Here is a 17,891-nt window from a genome sequence, read left to right as displayed (position 1 = left end):
CATTTATGTGCCTCTTGGCCGCCCCTTGATGCACCTCTAGGCAGACCTTTATGTACCTCTAGGTGGCCCCTTCATGCACCTCTAGGCGACCCTTTATGTGCCTCTAGGTGGCCCCTTTATGTAACTCTAGGCGGCCCCTTTATGTGCTTCTAGGCGGCCCCATTATGTACCTCTTGGCGTCCCCCTTTCTGTGCCTCTAGGCGGCCCCTTATATGCCTCTATGCGGCCCCTTTATGTGCTTCTAGGCGGCCCCTTTATGTACCTCTAGGCGGCCCCTTTTTGTACCTCTTGGCGGCTCCTTTATGTGCCTCTAGGCGGCCCCTTTATGTACCTCTAGGCGGCTCCTTTATGTGCCTCTAGGCGGCCCTTTATGTGCCTCTAGGTGGCCCCTTTATGTGCCTCTAGGCGGCCCTAATGTGCCTCTAGGCGGCCCCTTTATGTGCCTCTAGGCTTCCCTAATGTGCCTCTAGGCGGCCCCTTTATGTGCCTCTAGGCGGCCCTTTATGTGCCTCTAGGTGGCCTTTTATGTGCTTCTAGGCGGCCACCTTATGTACCTCTAGGCGGCTCCATTATGTGCCTCTAGGCGGCTCCTTTATGTGCCTCAAGGCGGCCCCTTTATGTGCCTCTAGGCGGCTCCTTTATGTGCCTCTAGGCGGCCCCTTTATGTACCTCTAGGCGGCTCCTTTATGTGCCTCTAGGCGGCCCTTTATGTGCCTCTAGGTGGCCCCTTTATGTGCCTCTAGGCGGCCCTAATGTGCCTCTAGGCGGCCCCTTTATGTGCCTCTAGGCGGCCCCTTAATGTGCCTCTAGGCGGCCCTAATGTGCCTCTCGGCGGCCCTTTATATTCCTCTAGGCGACCCTTTATGTGCCTCTAGGCGGTCCCTTTATGTACCTCTAGGCGGCTCTTTATGTGCCTCTAGGCTGCCCTTTATGTTCCTCTAGGCGGCCCCTTTATGTGCCTCTAGCCGGCCCTTTATGTGCCTCTAGGCTGCCCTTTATGTGCCTCTAGGCGGTCACTTTATGTGCCTCTAGGCGGGCCTTTATGTACCTCTAGGCGGCCCTTTATGTGCCTCTAGGCGGCCCCTTTATGTGCCTCTAGGCGGCCCTTTATGTGCCTCTAGGCGGCCCCTTTATGCACCTCTAGGCGGCCCTTTATGTGCCTCTAGGCGGCCCCTTTATGCACCACAAGGCGACCCCTTTATGTGCCTCTAGGCGGCCCCTTTATGTGCCTCTAGGCGGCCCCTTTATGCACGTCGAGGCGACCCCTTTATGTGCCTCTAGGCGGCCCCTTTATGTGTCTCTAGGCGGCCCTTTATGTACCTCTAGGCGGCCCTTTATGTGCCTCTAGACGGCCCTTTATGTATCTCTAGGCGACCCCTTTATGTGCCTCTAGGCAGCCCCTTTATGTATCTCTAGGCGGCCCTTTATGTACCTCTAGGTGGCCCCTTTATGCACCTTTTACTCGGCCCCTTTATGTGCATCTAGGCGGCCCTTTATGCGACTCTAGGCGGCCCTTTATGCGCCTCTAGGCGGCCCTTTATGTGCCTCAAGGCGGCCCTTTATGTGCCTCTAGGCGGCCCCTTAATGTGCCTCTAGGAGGCCCATTATGTTCCTCTAGGCGGCCCTTTATGCACCTCTAGACGGCCCTTTATGTGCCTCTAGGCAGTCCCTTTATGTACCTCTAGGCGGCTCCTTTATGTGCCTCTAGGCGGCCCTTTATGTGCCTCCAGGCGGCCCATTTATGTACCTCTAGGCGGCCCTTTATGTGCCTCTAGGCAGTCCCTTTATGTACCTCTAGGCGGCTCCTTTATGTGCCTCTAGGCGGCCCTTTATGTGCCTCTAGGCGGCCCATTTATGTACCTGTAGACGGCCCTTTATGTGCCTCTAGGCGTCCCTTTATGTACCTCTAGGCGGCCCTTTATGTGCCTCTAGGCGGCTCCTTTATGTGCCTCTAGGCAGTCCCTTTATGTACCTCTAGGCGGCTCCTTTATGTGCCTCTAGGCGTCCCTTTATGTACCTCTAGGCGGCTCCTTTATGTGCCTCTAGGCGGCCCTTTATGTGCCTCTAGGCGGCTCCTTTATGTACCTCTAGGCGGCTCCTTTATGTGAATCTAGGCGGCCCTTTATGTACCTCTAGGCGGCTCCTTTATGTGCCTCTAGGCGGCCCTTTATGTGCCTGTAGGCGGTCCATTTATGTACCTCTAGGCGGCCCTTTATGTGCCTCTAGGCGTCCCTTTATGTACCTCTAGGCGGCCCTATATGTGCCTCTAGGCGGCCCTTTATGTGCCTCTAGGCGGCTCCTTTATGGGCCTCTTGGCGGCCTTTTATGCACCTTCAGGAGGCTTCTTTATGTGCCTCTAGGCGTCCCTTTATATCACTCTAGGCAACCATTTATGCACCTCTAGGTGGCTCCTTTATGTGCCTCTAGTCGGCATTTTTATGCACCTCTAGGCAGCATTTTATGTACCTCTAGACAGCTCATTTATGTTCCTCTATGCTCACCCTTTATGTACCTCGGGCTGCCCTTTATGTACCTCTAGGCGGCCCTTTATGTACCTCTAGGCGGCCCTTTATGTCCATCTAGGTTACCCCTTTTTACGCCTGTAGGCGGCCATTTACGTACCTGTAGGCGGCCTTTTTTGCGCCTCTAGGCGGCCCTTTATGCACCTCTAGGCGGCCTTTTTATGTACCTCTAGGCGGCCTTTTTATGTACCTCTAGGCGACCCTTTATGTACCTCTAGGCGGCCTTTTTATGCACCTTTAGGCGGCCCTTTATGTACCTCTAGGCGGCCATTTTATGTACCTCTAGGCGGCCTTTTTATGTACCTCTAGGCGGCCCTTTATGTGCCTCTAGGCGGCCCTTTATGTGCCTCTAGGCGGCCCTTTATATAGCTCCAGGCGGCCATTTATGTACCCCGAGGCGGCTCCTTTATGTGCCTATAGGCGGCCCTTTATGTGCCTCTAGGCGGCCCTTTATGTACCTCTAGGCGGCCCCTTTATGTAGCTTTAGGCGGCCCCTTTATGTTCCTCTAGGCGGCCCCTTTATGTACCTCTAGGCGGCCTCTTTATGTACCTCTAGGCGGCCCCTTTATGTTCCTCTAGGCGGCCCCTTTATGAACCTCTAGGTGGCCCCTTTATGTAGCTCTAGGCGGCCCCTTTATGTTCCTCTAGGCGGCCCCTTTATGTACCTCTAGGCGGCCCCTTTATGTACCTCTAGGCGGCCCCTTTATGTTCCTCTAGGCGGCCCCTTTATGTGCCTCTAGGCGGCCCCTTTATGTGCCTCTAGGCGGCCCGTTTATGTGCCTCTAGGCGGCCCCTTTATGTACCTCTAGGTGGCCCCTTTATGTAGCTCTAGGCGGCCCCTTTATGTTCCTCTAGGCGGCCCCTTTATGTACCTCTAGGCGGCCCTTTATGTTCCTCTAGGCGGCCCCTTTATGTACCCCTAGGCGGCCCATTTATGTGCCTCTAGGCGGCCCTTTATGTTCCTCTAGGCGGCCCCTTTATGTGCCTCTAGGCGGCCCCTTTATGTGCCTCTAGGCGGCCCTTTATGTACCTCTAGGCGGCCCCTTTATGTGCCTCTAGGCGGCCCTTTATGTTCCTCTAGGCGGCCCCTTTATGTGCCTCTAGGAGGCCCCTTTATGTACCTCTAGGCGGCCCCTTTATGTACCTCTAGACGGCCCTTTATGTACCTCTAGGCGGCCCCTTTATATGCCTCTAGGCGGCCCTTTATGTTCCTCTAGGCGGCCCTTTATGTTCCTCTAGGCGGCCCCTTTATGTGCCTCTAGGCGGCCCTTTATGTTCCTCTAGGTGGCCCCTTTATGTACCTCTAGGCGGCCCCTTCATGTGCCTTTAGGCGGCCCCTTTATGTACCTCTAGGCTGCCCTTTATGTACCTCTAGGTTGCCCTTTATGTACCTCTAGGCGGCCCCTTTATTCACCTCTAGGTTGCCCTTTATGTACATCTAGGCGGCCCCTTTATGTACCTATAGGTGGCCCCTTTATGTACCTCTAGGCGGCCCCTTTATGTACCTCTAGGCGGACCCTTTATGTAGCTCTAGGCGGCCCCTTTATTCACCTCTAGGCGGCCCTTTATGTTCCTCTAGGCGGCCCCTTTATGTGCCTCTAGGCGGCCCTTTATGTTCCTCTAGGTGGCCCCTTTATGTACCTCTAGGCGGCCCCTTTATGTACCTCTAGTCGGCCTCTTTATGTACCTCTAGGCGGCCCCTTTATGTAGCTCTAGGCGGCCCCTTTATGTACCTCTAGGCGGCCCTTTATGTTCCGCTAGGCGGCCCCTTTATGTCCCTCTAGGCGGCCCCTTTATGTGCCTCTAGGCGGCCCTTTATGTTCCTCTAGGCGGCCCCTTTATGTGCCTCTAGGCGGCCCCTTTATGTGCCTCTAGGCGGCCCTTTATGTGCCACTAGGCGGCCCTTTATGTTCCTCTAGGCGGCCCCTTTATGTGCCTCTAGGCGGCCCTTTATGTTCCTCTAGGCGGCCCCTTTATGTGCCTCTAGGCGGCCCCTTTATGTGCCTCCAGGCGGCCCTTTATGTTCCTCCAGGCGGCCCCTTTATGTACCTCTAGGCGGCCCCTTTATGTGCCTTTAGGTGGCCTCTTTATGTACTTCTAGGCTGCCCTTTATGTACCCCTAGGCGGCCCATTTATGTACCTCTAGGCTGCCCTTTATGTACGTCTAAGCGGCCCCTTTATGTACCTCTAGGCGGCCCTTTATGTAGCTTTAGGCGGCCCATTTATGTGCCTCTAGGCGGCCCCTTTATGCACCTCTAGGTGGCCCTTTATGTACCTCTAGGTGGCCTCATTATGTACCTCTAGGCGGCCCCTTATGTACCTCTAGGCGGCCCATTTATGTACCTCTAGGCTGCCCTTTATGTACGTCTAAGCAGCCCCTTTATGTACCTCTAGGCGGCCCTTTATGTAGCTTTAGGCGGCCCATTTATGTGCCTCTAGGCGGCCCCTTTATGCACCTCTAGGTGGCCCTTTATGTACCTCTAGGTGGCCTCATTATGTGCCTCTAGGCGGCCCTTTATGTACCTCTAGGCGGCCCCTTTATGTGCCTCTAGGCGGCCCCTTTATTCACCTCTAGGTTGCCCTTTATGTACCTCTAGGTGGCCTCATTATGTACCTCTGGGCGGCCCCTTTATGTACCTCTAGGCGGCCCTTTATGTAGCTCTAGACGGCCCCTTTATGTGCCTCTAGGCTGCCCTTTATGTACCTTCCGGTGGCCCATTTATGTACCTCTAGGCGGCCCCTTTATGTGCCTCTAGGCGGGCCCCTTATGTACCTCTAGGCGGCCCATTTATGTAGCTCTAGGCGGCCCCTTTATGTGCCTCTAGGCGGCCCCTTTATGTACCTCTAGGCGACCCCTTTATGTGCCTCTAGGCGGCCCTTTATGTACCTCTAGGTGGCCCTTTATGTACCTCTAGGCGACCCTTTATGTAGCTCTAGGCGGCCCATTTATGTGCCTCTAGGCGGCCCCTTTATGTACCTCTAGGCGGCCCCTTTATGCACCTCTAGGCGGCCCTTTATGTACCTCTAGGCGGCCCTTTATGTACCTCTAGGCGGCCCTTTATGTAGCTCTAGGCGGCCCCTTTATGTGCCTCTAGTCGGCCCTTAATGTGCCTCTAGGCGACCCCTTTATGTGCCTCTAGGCGGCCCATTTGTGTGCCTCTAGTCGGCCCCTTTATGTGCCTCCTGTCGGCCCTTAATGTGCCTCTAGGCGGCCCTTTATGTACCTCTAGGCGGCCACTTTATGTGCCTCTAGGCGGCCCCTTTATGTGCCTCTAGGCTGCCCTTTATGTACCTCTAGGCGGCCCTTTATGCACCTCTTTATGTGCCTCTAGGCGGCCCTGTATGTACCTCTAGGCGGCCTCTTTATGCAGCTCTAGGCGGCCTCTTTATGTGCCTCTAGGCGGCCCTTTATGCACCTCTAGGCGGCCTCTTTATGTGCCTCTAGGCGGCCCCTTTATGTACCTCTAGGCGGCCCTTTATGCACCTCTAGGCGGCCCCTTTATGTACCTCTAGGCGGCCCCTTTATGTACCTCTAGGTGGCCTTTTATGCACCTCTAGGCGGCCTATTTATGTGCCTCTAGGCGGCCCTTTATGCACCTCTAGGCGGCCTCTTTATGTGCCTCTAGGCGGCCCTTTATGTACCTCTAGGCGGCCCCTTTATGCACCTCTAGGCGGCCCCTTTATGTACCACTAGGCGGCCCCTTTGTGTACCTCTAGGCGGCCCCTTTATGTACCTCTAGGCGGCCCCTTTATGCACCTCTAGGCGGACCCTTTATGTACCTCTAGGCGGCCCCTTTATGCACCTCTAGGCGGCCCCTTGATGTACCTCTAGGCGGCCCCTTTATGTACCTCTAGGTGGCCTTTTATGCACCTCTAAGCGGCCCCTTTACGTACCTCTAGGCGGCCCCTTTATGTACCTCTAGGCGGCCCCTTTATGTACCTCTAGGCGGCCCCTTTATGCACCTCTAGGCGGCCCCTTTATGCACCTCTACGCGGCCCCTTTATGCACCTCTAGGGGCCCCTTTATGTACCTCTAGGCGGCCCCTTTATGCACCTCTAGGCGGCCCCTTTATGTACCTATAGGCGGCCCCTTTATGTACCTCTAGGTGGCCTTTTATGCACCTCTAGGCGGCCTCTTTATGTGCCTCTAGGCGGCCCTTTATGTACCTCTAGGCGGCCCCTTTATTCACCTCTAGGCGGCCCCTTTATGTACCTCTAGGCGGCCCTTTATGTACCTCTAGGCGGCCCCTTTATGTACCTTTAGGCGGCCCCTTTTTGCACCTCTAGGCGGCCCCTTTATGTACCTCTAGGAGCCCCTTTATGTACCTCTAGGCGGCCCTTTATGTAGCTCTAGGCGGCCCCTTTATGCACCTCTAGGCTGCCCCTTTATGCACCTATAGGCGGCCCTTTATGTACCTCTAGGCGGCCCCTTTATGTACCTCTAGGCGGCCCTTTATGTAGCTCTAGGCGGCCCCTTTATGTGCCTCTAGTCAGCCCTTAATGTCCCTCCAGGCGACCCCCTTATGTGCCTCTAGGCGGCCCATTTGTGTGCCTCTAGTCGGCCCCTTTATGTGCCTCTTGTCGGCCCTTAATGTGCCTCTAGGCGGCCCTTTATGTACCTCTAGGCGGCCACTTTATGTGCCTCTAGGCGGCCCCTTTATGTGCCTCTAGGCTGCCCTTTATGTACCTCTAGGCGGCCCTTTATGCACCTCTTTATGTGCCTCTAGGCGGCCCTTTATGTATCTCTAGGCGGCCTCTTTATGCACCTCTAGGCGGCCTCTTTATGTGCCTCTAGGCGGCCCTTTATGCACCTCTAGGCGGCCTCTTTATGTGCCTCTAGGCGGCCCCTTTATGTACCTCTAGACGGCCCTTTATGTACCTCTAGGCGGCCCCTTTATATGCCTCTAGGCGGCCCTTTATGTTCCTCTAGGCGGCCCTTTATGTTCCTCTAGGCGGCCCCTTTATGTGCCTCTAGGCGGCCCTTTATGTTCCTCTAGGTGGCCCCTTTATGTACCTCTAGGCGGCCCCTTCATGTGCCTTTAGGCGGCCCCTTTATGTACCTCTAGGCTGCCCTTTATGTACCTCTAGGTTGCCCTTTATGTACCTCTAGGCGGCCCCTTTATTCACCTCTAGGTTGCCCTTTATGTACATCTAGGCGGCCCCTTTATGTACCTATAGGTGGCCCCTTTATGTACCTCTAGGCGGCCCCTTTATGTACCTCTAGGCGGACCCTTTATGTAGCTCTAGGCGGCCCCTTTATTCACCTCTAGGCGGCCCTTTATGTTCCTCTAGGCGGCCCCTTTATGTGCCTCTAGGCGGCCCTTTATGTTCCTCTAGGTGGCCCCTTTATGTACCTCTAGGCGGCCCCTTTATGTACCTCTAGTCGGCCTCTTTATGTACCTCTAGGCGGCCCCTTTATGTAGCTCTAGGCGGCCCCTTTATGTACCTCTAGGCGGCCCTTTATGTTCCGCTAGGCGGCCCCTTTATGTCCCTCTAGGCGGCCCCTTTATGTGCCTCTAGGCGGCCCTTTATGTTCCTCTAGGCGGCCCCTTTATGTGCCTCTAGGCGGCCCCTTTATGTGCCTCTAGGCGGCCCTTTATGTGCCACTAGGCGGCCCTTTATGTTCCTCTAGGCGGCCCCTTTATGTGCCTCTAGGCGGCCCTTTATGTTCCTCTAGGCGGCCCCTTTATGTGCCTCTAGGCGGCCCCTTTATGTGCCTCCAGGCGGCCCTTTATGTTCCTCCAGGCGGCCCCTTTATGTACCTCTAGGCGGCCCCTTTATGTGCCTTTAGGTGGCCTCTTTATGTACTTCTAGGCTGCCCTTTATGTACCCCTAGGCGGCCCATTTATGTACCTCTAGGCTGCCCTTTATGTACGTCTAAGCGGCCCCTTTATGTACCTCTAGGCGGCCCTTTATGTAGCTTTAGGCGGCCCATTTATGTGCCTCTAGGCGGCCCCTTTATGCACCTCTAGGTGGCCCTTTATGTACCTCTAGGTGGCCTCATTATGTACCTCTAGGCGGCCCCTTATGTACCTCTAGGCGGCCCATTTATGTACCTCTAGGCTGCCCTTTATGTACGTCTAAGCAGCCCCTTTATGTACCTCTAGGCGGCCCTTTATGTAGCTTTAGGCGGCCCATTTATGTGCCTCTAGGCGGCCCCTTTATGCACCTCTAGGTGGCCCTTTATGTACCTCTAGGTGGCCTCATTATGTGCCTCTAGGCGGCCCTTTATGTACCTCTAGGCGGCCCCTTTATGTGCCTCTAGGCGGCCCCTTTATTCACCTCTAGGTTGCCCTTTATGTACCTCTAGGTGGCCTCATTATGTACCTCTGGGCGGCCCCTTTATGTACCTCTAGGCGGCCCTTTATGTAGCTCTAGACGGCCCCTTTATGTGCCTCTAGGCTGCCCTTTATGTACCTTCCGGTGGCCCATTTATGTACCTCTAGGCGGCCCCTTTATGTGCCTCTAGGCGGGCCCCTTATGTACCTCTAGGCGGCCCATTTATGTAGCTCTAGGCGGCCCCTTTATGTGCCTCTAGGCGGCCCCTTTATGTACCTCTAGGCGACCCCTTTATGTGCCTCTAGGGGGCCCTTTATGTACCTCTAGGTGGCCCTTTATGTACCTCTAGGCGACCCTTTATGTAGCTCTAGGCGGCCCATTTATGTGCCTCTAGGCGGCCCCTTTATGTACCTCTAGGCGGCCCCTTTATGCACCTCTAGGCGGCCCTTTATGTACCTCTAGGCGGCCCTTTATGTACCTCTAGGCGGCCCTTTATGTAGCTCTAGGCGGCCCCTTTATGTGCCTCTAGTCGGCCCTTAATGTGCCTCTAGGCGACCCCTTTATGTGCCTCTAGGCGGCCCATTTGTGTGCCTCTAGTCGGCCCCTTTATGTGCCTCCTGTCGGCCCTTAATGTGCCTCTAGGCGGCCCTTTATGTACCTCTAGGCGGCCACTTTATGTGCCTCTAGGCGGCCCCTTTATGTGCCTCTAGGCTGCCCTTTATGTACCTCTAGGCGGCCCTTTATGCACCTCTGTATGTGCCTCTAGGCGGCCCTGTATGTACCTCTAGGCGGCCTCTTTATGCAGCTCTAGGCGGCCTCTTTATGTGCCTCTAGGCGGCCCTTTATGCACCTCTAGGCGGCCTCTTTATGTGCCTCTAGGCGGCCCCTTTATGTACCTCTAGGCGGCCCTTTATGCACCTCTAGGCGGCCCCTTTATGTACCTCTAGGCGGCCCCTTTATGTACCTCTAGGTGGCCTTTTATGCACCTCTAGGCGGCCTATTTATGTGCCTCTAGGCGGCCCTTTATGCACCTCTAGGCGGCCTCTTTATGTGCCTCTAGGCGGCCCTTTATGTACCTCTAGGCGGCCCCTTTATGCACCTCTAGGCGGCCCCTTTATGTACCACTAGGCGGCCCCTTTGTGTACCTCTAGGCGGCCCCTTTATGTACCTCTAGGCGGCCCCTTTATGCACCTCTAGGCGGACCCTTTATGTACCTCTAGGCGGCCCCTTTATGCACCTCTAGGCGGCCCCTTGATGTACCTCTAGGCGGCCCCTTTATGTACCTCTAGGTGGCCTTTTATGCACCTCTAAGCGGCCCCTTTACGTACCTCTAGGCGGCCCCTTTATGTACCTCTAGGCGGCCCCTTTATGTACCTCTAGGCGGCCCCTTTATGCACCTCTAGGCGGCCCCTTTATGCACCTCTACGCGGCCCCTTTATGCACCTCTAGGGGCCCCTTTATGTACCTCTAGGCGGCCCCTTTATGCACCTCTAGGCGGCCCCTTTATGTACCTATAGGCGGCCCCTTTATGTACCTCTAGGTGGCCTTTTATGCACCTCTAGGCGGCCTCTTTATGTGCCTCTAGGCGGCCCTTTATGTACCTCTAGGCGGCCCCTTTATTCACCTCTAGGCGGCCCCTTTATGTACCTCTAGGCGGCCCTTTATGTACCTCTAGGCGGCCCCTTTATGTACCTTTAGGCGGCCCCTTTTTGCACCTCTAGGCGGCCCCTTTATGTACCTCTAGGAGCCCCTTTATGTACCTCTAGGCGGCCCTTTATGTAGCTCTAGGCGGCCCCTTTATGCACCTCTAGGCTGCCCCTTTATGCACCTATAGGCGGCCCTTTATGTACCTCTAGGCGGCCCCTTTATGTACCTCTAGGCGGCCCTTTATGTAGCTCTAGGCGGCCCCTTTATGTGCCTCTAGTCAGCCCTTAATGTCCCTCCAGGCGACCCCCTTATGTGCCTCTAGGCGGCCCATTTGTGTGCCTCTAGTCGGCCCCTTTATGTGCCTCTTGTCGGCCCTTAATGTGCCTCTAGGCGGCCCTTTATGTACCTCTAGGCGGCCACTTTATGTGCCTCTAGGCGGCCCCTTTATGTGCCTCTAGGCTGCCCTTTATGTACCTCTAGGCGGCCCTTTATGCACCTCTTTATGTGCCTCTAGGCGGCCCTTTATGTATCTCTAGGCGGCCTCTTTATGCACCTCTAGGCGGCCTCTTTATGTGCCTCTAGGCGGCCCTTTATGCACCTCTAGGCGGCCTCTTTATGTGCCTCTAGGCGGCCCCTTTATGTACCTCTAGGCGGCCCTTTATTCACCTCTAGGCGGCCCCTTTATGTACCTCTAGGCGGCCCCTTTATGTACCTCTAGGTGGCCTTTTATGCACCTCTAGGCGGCCTATTTATGTGCCTCTAGGCGGCCCTTTATGCACCTCTAGGCGGCCTCTTTATGTGCCTCTAGGCGGCCCTTTATGTACCTCTAGGCGGCCCCTTTATGCACCTCTAGGCGGCCCCTTTATGTACCTCTAGGCGGCCCCTTTGTGTACCTCTAGGCGGCCCCTTTATGTACCTCTAGGCGGCCCCTTTATGCACCTCTAGGCGGCCCCTTTATGTACCTCTAGGCGGCACCTTTATGCACCTCTAGGCGGCCCCTTGATGTACCTCTAGGCGGCCCCTTTATGTACCTCTAGGCGGCCCCTTTATGCACCTCTAGGCGGCCCCTTTATGTACCTATAGGCGGCCCCTTTATGTACCTCTAGGTGGCCTTTTATGCACCTCTGGGCGGCCTCTTTATGTGCCTCTAGGCTGCCCTTTATGTACCTCTAGGCGGCCCCTTTATTCACCTCTAGGCGGCCCCTTTATGTACCTCTAGGCGGCCCTTTATGTACCTCTAGGCGGCCCCTTTATGTACCTCTAGGCGGCCCCTTTTTGCACCTCTAGGCGGCCCCTTTATGTACCTCTAGGCGGCCCCTTTATGTACCTCTAGGCGGCCCTTTATGTAGCTCTAGGCGGCCCATTTATGTGCCTCTAGGCGGCCCCTTTATGTACCTCTAGGCGGCCCCTTTATGCACCTCTAGGCGGCCCTTTATGTAGCTCTAGGCGGCCCCTTTATGTACCTCTAGGGGGCCCTTTATGTAGCTCTAGGCGGCCCCTTTATGTGCCTCTTGTCGGCCCTTAATGTGCCTCTAGGCGACCCCTTTATATGCCTCTAGGCGGCCCATTTGTGTGCCTCTAGTCGGCCCCTTTATGTACCTCTAGGTGGCCTTTTATGCACCTCTAGGCGGCCTATTTATGTGCCTCTAGGCGGCCCTTTATGCACCTCTAGGCGGCCTCTTTATGTGCCTCTAGGCGGCCCTTTATGTACCTCTAGGCGGCCCCTTTATGCACCTCTAGGCGGCCCCTTTATGTACCTCAAGGCGGCCCTTTTGTGACCTCTAGGCGGCCCCTTTATGTACCTCTAGGCGGCCCCTTTATGCACCTCTACGCGGCCCCTTTATGTACCTCTAGGCGGCCCCTTTATGCACCTCTAGGCGGCCCCTTGATGTACCTCTAGGTGGCCTTTTATGCACCTCTAAGCGGCCCCTTTATGTACCTCTAGGCGGCCCCTTTATGTACCTCTAGGCGGCCCCTTTATGTACCTCTAGGCGGCCCCTTTATGCACCTCTAGGCGGCCCCTTTATGCACCTCTACGCGGCCCCTTTATGCACCTCTAGGGGCCCCTTTATGTACCTCTAGGCGGCCCCTTTATGCACCTCTAGGCGGCCCCTTTATGTACCTATAGGCGGCCCCTTTATGTACCTCTAGGTGGCCTTTTATGCACCTCTTGGCGGCCTCTTTATGTGCCTCTAGGCGGCCCTTTATGTACCTCTAGGCGGCCCCTTTATTCACCTCTAGGCGGCCCCTTTATGTACCTCTAGGCGGCCCTTTATGTACCTCTAGGCGGCCCCTTTATGTACCTCTAGGCGGCCCCTTTATGCACCTCTAGGCGGCCCCTTTATATACCTCTAGGCGGCCCCTTTATGCACCTCTAGCCGGCCCTTTTATGCACCTCTAGGCGGCCCCTTTATGTGCATCTAGGCGGCCCCTTTATGTGCCTCTAGGCGGCCCTTTATATACCTGAAGGCGGCCCTTTTTTGTGTCTCTAGGCGGCCTTTTTTTGGGCCTCTAGGCGGCCAGTTTATGTGCCTCTTGGCTGCCATTTTATGGGCCTCAAGGCGGCCATTTTATGTGCCTCAAGGCGGCCCTTTTTGTGCCTCGAGGCGGCCATTTTATGGGCCTCCAGGTGGCCATTTTTTGGCCTCATGGCGTCCATTTTATGTGCCTCTAGGAGGCCCTTTTTGTGCCTCTAGGCGGCCATTTTATTTGCCTCTAGGCGACCCATTATGTTCCTCTAGGCGGCCCTTTGTGTGCCTCTAGGCGGCCCCTTTATGTACCTACAAGCGACCCATTATGTACCTACAAGCGACCCATTATGTGCCTCCTGGCGGCCATTTTATGTGCCTCTAGGCGGCCATTTTATGTGCCTCTAGGCGGCCATTTTATGTGCCTCTAGGCTGCCATTTTATATGATGAGCCTCTACGCGGCCCGCCATCATTGCTCCTATAAGAGACTCTCAGGGGACGGAAGTTTACTTGTAGTAAACTCCATGTAAGTTGTTAACATTATACTGTGAATATTGTCCACAAGAGAGCGGAGGGGGAGAGGGCGATCTACACAGAAGCTCAGATGGGAACCCTTGCAAGAAAATAAATAAATAATTCAGAGCCCAATTAATATGATATAGCAAAGTTTGTGGTAGGGGGGGTAGCTTTGGTTACTCTTTAAAATTGTACTCCCTACATATATGCCATTCCCTGTTGGGCACATACCCAGCAGGAATTACTGTTAGAAATTAGGTGAGGCTAGCTCCCTGAGTAGGGTCTTCTAGCTCGCATAGACAGAGAAGCAGACATTATTTCTTATTGATACAGATTTATCATTTCTTGTTCTATTTTGTGTTGATGCAGTTAACAACTTATTATTACTACCTTCGATATAACTTTTCATCCTTTTGACAACATCAATCATATCAACTATACTTTCCGAAGAATGTGTAAACATAGCTTCCTTAATCTCTCTTAATAAGGGAGATTTCTAATTCCTGAGATCAACTTTGTCATTCTTCTCTTTACGGGTTCAAGATAAATTATGTCCAGTATATTTTATGTTGACCAAACTGAACTGCATAATCTAAATAGGTCCTTACAAGAGCAAGATAAAGGCAGAGAATAACATTACTAAATGCTACACCGTATATTTCTGTGTGAGAAAATGAGCACCATTACTCTACCTAAACCAGAAGCCAACACCACAATGATCACAGGAGTTAGGTCAAAATATTGACAAGTTTTAAGTTATAAAATATAACAAAATGCAGGAGGCAGACTTTGGAATTTTATTTGTTTTAGTGATCTCAAAAATGTATTTCTGACCCAATGTTTAACACTAACATCTTGTTTTAATAACGTTAAATTGTTCTTCCAGATGACAGAAATCTGAAGAGTATAAAGACAGAAGAAATTAACTAGTTAAAGAACAAACTGAAAATAACAAATAAAGCTGGAACCGAATATTGCATTAACATGTGAACACATTTTGTAAAATTTGGTTTATTTGGAAATCACTTATATTTTTGGTCAATTAAGTGACTGTATTGTGGTTAATGCAGTCGGATCATCACCGATTAGATCCGAGTTTGATTCCCTGGCAATGTGAGATGCTCAGCCTCCTGATACCTCTGTTCACCTAGCAGTAAACATTAACCTGGAAATTAGTCAACTGTTGAGGGATGCATCCTGAGGAAGGTCTGTCGTTGGCTTAGGAAGGCCTACACAAGCCTAACAAGCTGCCCGTCTCCGACAGTGAGAAACAATGTTATGTTTTTAAACATAATATAATAACAAAACCAGCGTGGGACATTTACTGCTCCTGAGAAACTTGACAACAGTTGTGTGAGGTGAGAATCATACGGCCCAATATGGCGGCCTCGAGTCCTGTTATCCAACCGGAAGATGTGAACAGACTGCGGTATGGACTGGCTGTGACTAAGGCAGGACGAGACGCGCTAGCAAGTGTGTTTATGTGGTCGTACCGGGGCACCTTCCCAGTAGTGACTTACCTCACTCAGGACTTGGGGTACACCAATGCTCAGTACAGGCGTGTCTTCGATGCTCACCAGAGGGATAAACTCGAAGCTTCCTCTGACGCGGCTACTTTTGACCTCACCCTGTTGTATAAACTCCTGCAACGTGTGTGTGGTCTGGCTGAGGTGAATGACCCCACGTGGACCACTCCAGGGCCTCAGGGATCATCACTTGAACACCTCATTTACAGCCTGAAGCAACACCGAAACACGTTGGCCCATGATAATGTGAGAATGTCAGAGCAAGATCTTACGTCAACACTGACGGAGCTCAGTGACTTATTGGCTAAGATGCTGGCTGAGGCCGGCGTCCGGTGGGGGACAAACAGCCAGGATGTGGACCACGTGACCAGAGATGTCACCAAGTATATTGGTGGTCTGCTAGCGAAGGTCAGAGAGCCGCTGGATCCCTCAGATGTGGCGTACTTGCCTCAGCTCCGCCAGGAGATTAAGATGTTCAAAAGCCACATCACAGAAGAGGTTAAGCAGATGAGCAAGCAGGAGCTAACTGGCGGGTATAAACTGCTGTACCAGATTGTTCCCGCACCCTGGCTCCTCCTCAACATTAACTACAACCCAAGTCTTGCTTTTACACAACTGCGACTCCTTCAAGATCCCGTCATAGGGGCAAGACCCTCCCACGCTGCCAAGGGTCAGGATGGCACAAGACCCTCCCACGCTGCCAAGGGTCAGGATATAAACTATGAAGACATCTTGAGTATGAGACGAGAGGACGGAAGAGTCTCTCAGTGTGTCCTCCTGACGGGGGAAGGTGGTATGGGCAAGACAACTTTACTCAAGCTCATCCTCGAGAAGTGGGTAGAGGACCCTGCTGCCATACGTCACCTGGGCACTGTGGACCTCGTTTTCTATGTACAGTGCAGGGACTCACATCTTAATACCTTCGATGATCTCCTGCACCAGTTGCTGCCTCAAACACTTCGTGATTCTGACGCTGACTTCCAGCTGTTTAAGGAGATAATCTTCAGCTTAAATATATTAGTCCTGATTGACGGCTACGACGAGGTCAACGACCATTCAGGAAGGCTGGTGAAGGAGCTGTTGCACCTGCCTGGCAAGGATGTGAGGTTGGTGATAACCACACGGCCGGGGTGGGACCAACACCTGTCACAGCTCGTCCCACACACCAGACCTCGCTGCAACATCCTCGTCTTGGGCATCACTCCAGAACGTCGCGTGGAGTTCGCCGAGAGAACCATCAAGGTGCTGGTGGAGGAAGAGTGCCCACGGAGTGTCATCACAGGGAGGTTTACCCAGCGGCTGGAGCAGATGAGTCAGTTCCTGGGTGAGTACCTCAACACTCCACTCACCTTGACCTTGTTGGCGCTGCTGTGTGTCGAGGCTCCAGAAGAATTTAACAACCTCACCACAAACACCCAAGTCTACGAGAAGATTCATGACTTCATAACCAACAAACTGGTGTCCAGACTCACAGCCAAACACGTGACCGAACCCAAAGGAAAATGTGACAAAAATGTGAAAAAGTTTTTGAGGTTCCTAGAAAAGATTAGTTTAAGAGGGATCCAGAGGCAGGAGTACGACCTTTGGCCGGAGACGGAAGCGGAGATTAGGGAGAAGTGTGACACTCTGGGACTGCCGCAGGAGGAGGTCTTGTCCAACTATTTCACAAGAACCAGCTACCGTCGGGGCCTCAATGTGGTGTGGGTGTTTGGCTATTTTCACGCCAGGTACCAGGAGTATTGTGCCAGCAGGGGGCTGGTCGATCTCTTGTTGAAGGCTGAGCAAGACCGAGGTGATCCAGTATCACACCGTGTGTCAGGGGAAAGCTCTATAATCATTGACCTCTTAGTGGATGTTGTACGTAAGGAAAAACGCTCCTTGGGAGATCACGTGAGAGGGTCAACGTTTGATATTAGTGCCGTGAACCAAGAGTTTAAGGAGCGCCCCAGATGGTGGAACATTTTAGTCAGCACTACCGGGGTGCTGTGTGCCCGGGGAGTAGAGCACAAGTTCATTACTCACATAATTGACCTGTGCGAGATGGTTACACATGAGACTGACGAGCTGTTGAAGCATGTAGCAGAGTCCCGCGGGAGTGAGCACGTCATCCAAGCCGTGTGTGAGAAGCTGCGTACAGAACAAGAGTGGGAAATAGAGAGTGTTGACTCGTGGGTTGTCCTGCCGCTTGTTCTTAAGAGGGTGACACATAAGATCATTTTCCTAGTCATAAAAGATAGATCCCAACTAGAGCAGTGTCTGTCTACACTGTCAGTGCTGGCAAAAATGAAGGTAACCATATCCTTAGATCTTCATTATTTTAAAAATGGATTATTCAGCAAAGATTTTGAGATAAGAAAACAATGTTTGGAGAGGCTGACAGCCCCCGGCAGTAAGTGTACCTTAGAGCGGTTTAGTGGTCGCTTGTCTGAGGAAGCCATACCCCTCCTGCCTCACACCCTCGAGTGCCTCACCCTGGACCTCACACTACAGCAACTGCCCGTCCTCATCCGTCACCTGCCTCACCTTCCTCACCTGCAGTTTCTTGGTAAATATTCATATTTTCCACCATAATTTTTAGGGTTATTTATTAATACCAAAATTACGCAAAGGGCTTCATTCATCATGTTTAATATAGTAATTCAGATTTACATTGTTTACATATATGTTTACAACCTTATAGACGAAAGACTCCTTATATTGTTTACAAACATAATCACCTTAAGGGAGACAAACACCTTATATTGTTTACAAATATAGTCACCTTAAGGGTGACAAACCTTCTACTTTGATTACAAATATAGACTTATTAAGGGCGACTACTCCATGAATAATAAATTTTCGAAACATTCCGCTGCTGTATATATTCTTGTGCATAAATAATTTCATGAAGTATTTAGCGACGCCAAACTTTTGGTTCAGATGACTTACCACT

General features: G+C 52.9%; 1 protein-coding gene across 1 annotated transcript in view; it reads left to right on the top strand.

Annotated features, from left to right (window-relative positions):
• LOC138350611 (uncharacterized) overlaps positions 1-17,891 on the top strand; it is a 67,391-nt gene that overhangs the window by 37,419 nt on the left and 12,081 nt on the right. Inside the window, exon 2 of the mRNA XM_069301641.1 lies at positions 14,320-17,504. Within this exon, the coding sequence (XP_069157742.1) occupies positions 14,813-17,504 (2,692 nt within the window). The 5' untranslated portion in view covers positions 14,320-14,812. The remainder of the gene's footprint in view (positions 1-14,319; positions 17,505-17,891) is intronic.

The sequence above is a fragment of the Procambarus clarkii genome, chromosome 46, assembly GCF_040958095.1.
Source record: "Procambarus clarkii isolate CNS0578487 chromosome 46, FALCON_Pclarkii_2.0, whole genome shotgun sequence".
In the NCBI taxonomy this organism is placed as follows: domain Eukaryota; kingdom Metazoa; phylum Arthropoda; class Malacostraca; order Decapoda; family Cambaridae; genus Procambarus; species Procambarus clarkii.
The sequence above is the reverse complement of the archived record's forward strand: the minus strand, read 5'-3'. Positions and strand labels throughout refer to the sequence as shown.